Source organism: Cyprinodon variegatus, unplaced genomic scaffold (assembly GCF_000732505.1).
Source record: "Cyprinodon variegatus isolate N-32 unplaced genomic scaffold, C_variegatus-1.0 Scaffold332, whole genome shotgun sequence".
In the NCBI taxonomy this organism is placed as follows: domain Eukaryota; kingdom Metazoa; phylum Chordata; class Actinopteri; order Cyprinodontiformes; family Cyprinodontidae; genus Cyprinodon; species Cyprinodon variegatus.
Genome location: NW_015150785.1, coordinates 363,969 through 367,581, shown reverse-complemented (window position 1 = coordinate 367,581; position 3,613 = coordinate 363,969). Strand labels below are relative to the sequence as shown.

Genomic DNA, 3,613 nt, shown 5'->3' with positions numbered 1-3,613 from the left:
GGACCCCCTAGTGGTCGCGGACCCCCTGTTGAAGACCTCTGGTCTAAATTATTCATTATGTATGTTCCAAAAATATTCATTAAAACCTGCAGCTAATCATTCTTAAACAAAAAGAACATTTGACTTTATGAGGCACATAAACATATTTGTGGTGAATTAGACAATAATTCAACTTAATAGTCATTACACTGTCACAAGTAAAAAGCAACCGAAATTCCCTCTGCATTTAACCTATCCTCATGGGGAACAGAGGGCTGCCATTGTGCGGCACCCGGGGAGCAGCGTGGAGTTAAGGGTCCTTGCTCAGGGAGCCAGAGTGGCAGAGGGGATTGAACTCAGAACCTCTGGATTCCAAGTGCAATTCCCTAACCAATAGCCCCCCCATTCCCCATCAAAAAACTTTTCAACCTTTAGGTTCAAGTCCAAATGAATGATTCATGTTCAAATGACGACTTGTAACGTCTTATCTGTAATTTATAAAGAAAAAAACCTCTTTTAGACTCACCATGTCCACCTCAGAGATGGTGTCAATACTTTCCACCTGAACGTCTACTCCAACAGGTATCGGAGGACCTGACAAAATAAAAAGCAGAATTTATGTCAATGATCACTGTGCTGAATTATTATCCTCTACTTTTACTTTTATTTATGAATAATGTGAATAATGCATGGTGGACAAAAAAACAACAAGACTACACTGAAAAAACATCTAGATAAAAGTAAAAATGCCTTAAATTAAGTGTAATTAGCCATCATTAAGTAGGTAAATTAGATTTTATGCACATGGAATGAAGATTTTTACTCTTAAAATAAGATAATTAGATAAAATGCACTTGAAATAAGACAATGCAATTGTGTTTTCTTATTTTAAATGTAAATTGTCTCGTTCCATTGGCAAAATGTCTATTTTATTTCCTCTATCCAAGAACAAATGCACTTATTTTAAGAAAAAATGACTTATCTAGATTTCCATTTTTTTTCAGCGTATGCTATTCTACTTTAGCTAAGCAGATGGATTCTAAAGTTTACTGAAAATTACTGCTAAGGTTCGAATTGAGAGCAGCTATCAATAAATATTAGCTGTTAAAAGATAATTTGATTTTCTGACCTTTGAAGCAATATTTTCACCACTTTGCACACATTACAAAAACTACATAGCAGGGACCAGTTCTGTTTTTTTAAGTGGTTATATATTTAAATTCAGGCGTGGTTGTTAAATATTTCCCACTTAGCTTCTACAGCTACACTAAAAGCAGCTTCTGATTGGCTGGTCATTAATAACTGGTCTGGAAGATTAAGATGCTGCGAGGGTCTGATACTTTTGAAGGAGTCTGATCCAAACCAACCATGATGCCTAACCAGCCTTTCTTGGTTTAAAATGTATTAACATCCAATGTAATGTCACATGTTTATTTTAGGTTTAAAAAGGACATAAAGACCTGAACTAGACAAATAAAATAATTGTTCTCTTTATGTCTGATTGCCTAATATATTTTGATTAACTTTTACTTTTTCAATTACATTCAGTTATTTTGATTTTGATTTCTTTACTGATAGTTATTAATTAATAGATATCAAATAAAAAAAAATCCGATCTGCTAAGGTTTTTTTTTTTACATGCAATTTAGCGAAAATATGGAAAATTCCTGGTTCAGGTCACTTTTATTGACGAGCTTCATGATTTATTATATTTTATTTTATGTGAACATCAACATATTTTCCAGTAGTTCATATTAAGAATAAATATTTGAATGTTTTTATCATAGATTTAACAAAAAACAAATAAAGGCATGAGTACACAGCATCTGTTGTTGTTAGGGCTGTGACAGTCAGGCTTTGATTTATCTTTGACCTACTTCAGCCTCTGCACTCTGCATCATCATATTCTCAGAAGCTCAAAAAAAAAAAAACATTAGGGTCATAACAAAGGATAAAAGCTGATGCAACATTGGATACAATCCAACTATCTTTTCCTCTTCACGGTTCACACTGCAGAAAGGATTCAGCAAATAGACACTTGATGGCTCAGCAGCTGATTGCTGTGTGATTAAAAGTGCTCTGACAGAAAGAAAGAACTAGTGTTGTAAATTAAAAGGGACCAAGGATCATTTGTTGCAGCTAAATAATGTCTTTTGTTTTTGACGGAGGATAAACTAAAACAAGAATCCAAAAAGAATATATATATATCAAGATAAATGCATAATCATTCAATCTGACAGCAAATCCTTCCAGTAAGAAAACAAAAGCAAAACATGTAAAGCACAGAGCTGCAATCAGAGCTTGAAGCTGGGTTTGAAGTGATGTGCCACAAAGGTCTCCGAAGGCTTAGATTCTGCAGGGCTAGAAGCTTAAATCCATTCAAACCGACATACATACTTCTGTCGTAGCATTTCCAGGCCTTTGGATTATAAATAGAACATTACTGAAATGACCAAATTAGTGTGTCTAACCTCCAAACGCTGGTCTCATGGTAAAATCGTGATCATCTATCCTCAGGAGCTGCTCCGATTTCGTCATCGGGTTTTTTGTCAGGTCTGGACTCCGTTTATAAATTGGGCTGTTTAAAAAATAAGAGCAAAATGTTACGAATCTCATGCAATTAACTGTTTAACTCATCTTGCTTTACTGAAAAAATAAAAAAAATAAATAAAAGATATTTGTTGAATTTACCTTCCGGTCTTCTGACCTCCTCCTCCCTCCATTCTGGTTTCTCTTCGTGACCTGTTAACATAAACAGTGACATTAATAAAAAAAAAATAAAACATTAAATAGTTTTCTCTATATTCACAATCTGCAAATCTTCAGGTTTTTTGTGCTAATTTTCCACATTGAACACTGAAACACGAATCGTCTACATTTGATGATTTTAATAATTTATAAAAACAAAATAGTGTGACCTTTAGTAAAGCCACTTGATTAACTATCATGAAGGAAGATAAAATATCTTAAACATCAAATTTCCCAGTTGAAAGATTAAAGAACAGATGAGAAAAAAATGTTGATATCTATAATTTTAAATTATAACAAACCCATGGATTTTGGACTCCAGTAAACCAAAGTGAGAACCATTATACAGATACAGAAAATAACAAGGAACCTTCCCAGGAACGGACACTTAAAACTAATCTCCAAAAGATAATTAATACAAATCCATGAGCTTCCAAGAACTTCAAATAACATCTAATGATCTGCAGACTTTTCCTCAGATACGGACAGAGTTCATGATTTAACAATAAGAGAAAGAGACTGAGCAGAAATGGCTTCCAAGACCAAAATCACTGCTGAGCTAAAGAACAAACACAAAAAAAAAATCATTATCATTCCCAAGATTATTCTGTAGACTGACAAGACAAAGACTGAGCCTCTCAGAAAGTGTTTGTCCATTTAGATCAGGTGGAAAACTAACAGCTTTTTCCGAAAAAGGACATTTTGATAACACTCCAACATGGCAGACGGGAGTTGTGATGGACCTGAGCCACTTACTGTAACTAAAGGATCCACCAAGTATACTTTCTAAAAACAAAAATCCTTCAGCTTATAGATACTTCATTTATACATCAGGACAATAATCCAATGCTCACTTAAAAGATCTTATAGCGGCCTAGTCAAAGTC

The 3,613-nt window shown here is 34.1% G+C and overlaps 1 protein-coding gene across 1 annotated transcript in view; it reads right to left on the bottom strand.

Moving 5' to 3' along the window:
* Positions 1 to 3,613, bottom strand: part of LOC107091320 (gamma-aminobutyric acid receptor subunit rho-1-like) — a 49,900-nt gene that overhangs the window by 32,899 nt on the left and 13,388 nt on the right. Inside the window, exons 2-4 of the mRNA XM_015385165.1 lie at positions 2,671 to 2,721; positions 2,451 to 2,557; positions 506 to 573 (exon numbers count right to left, since the gene is read on the bottom strand). Coding sequence (XP_015240651.1) covers positions 506 to 573; positions 2,451 to 2,557; positions 2,671 to 2,721 — 226 coding nt within the window. The remainder of the gene's footprint in view (positions 1 to 505; positions 574 to 2,450; positions 2,558 to 2,670; positions 2,722 to 3,613) is intronic.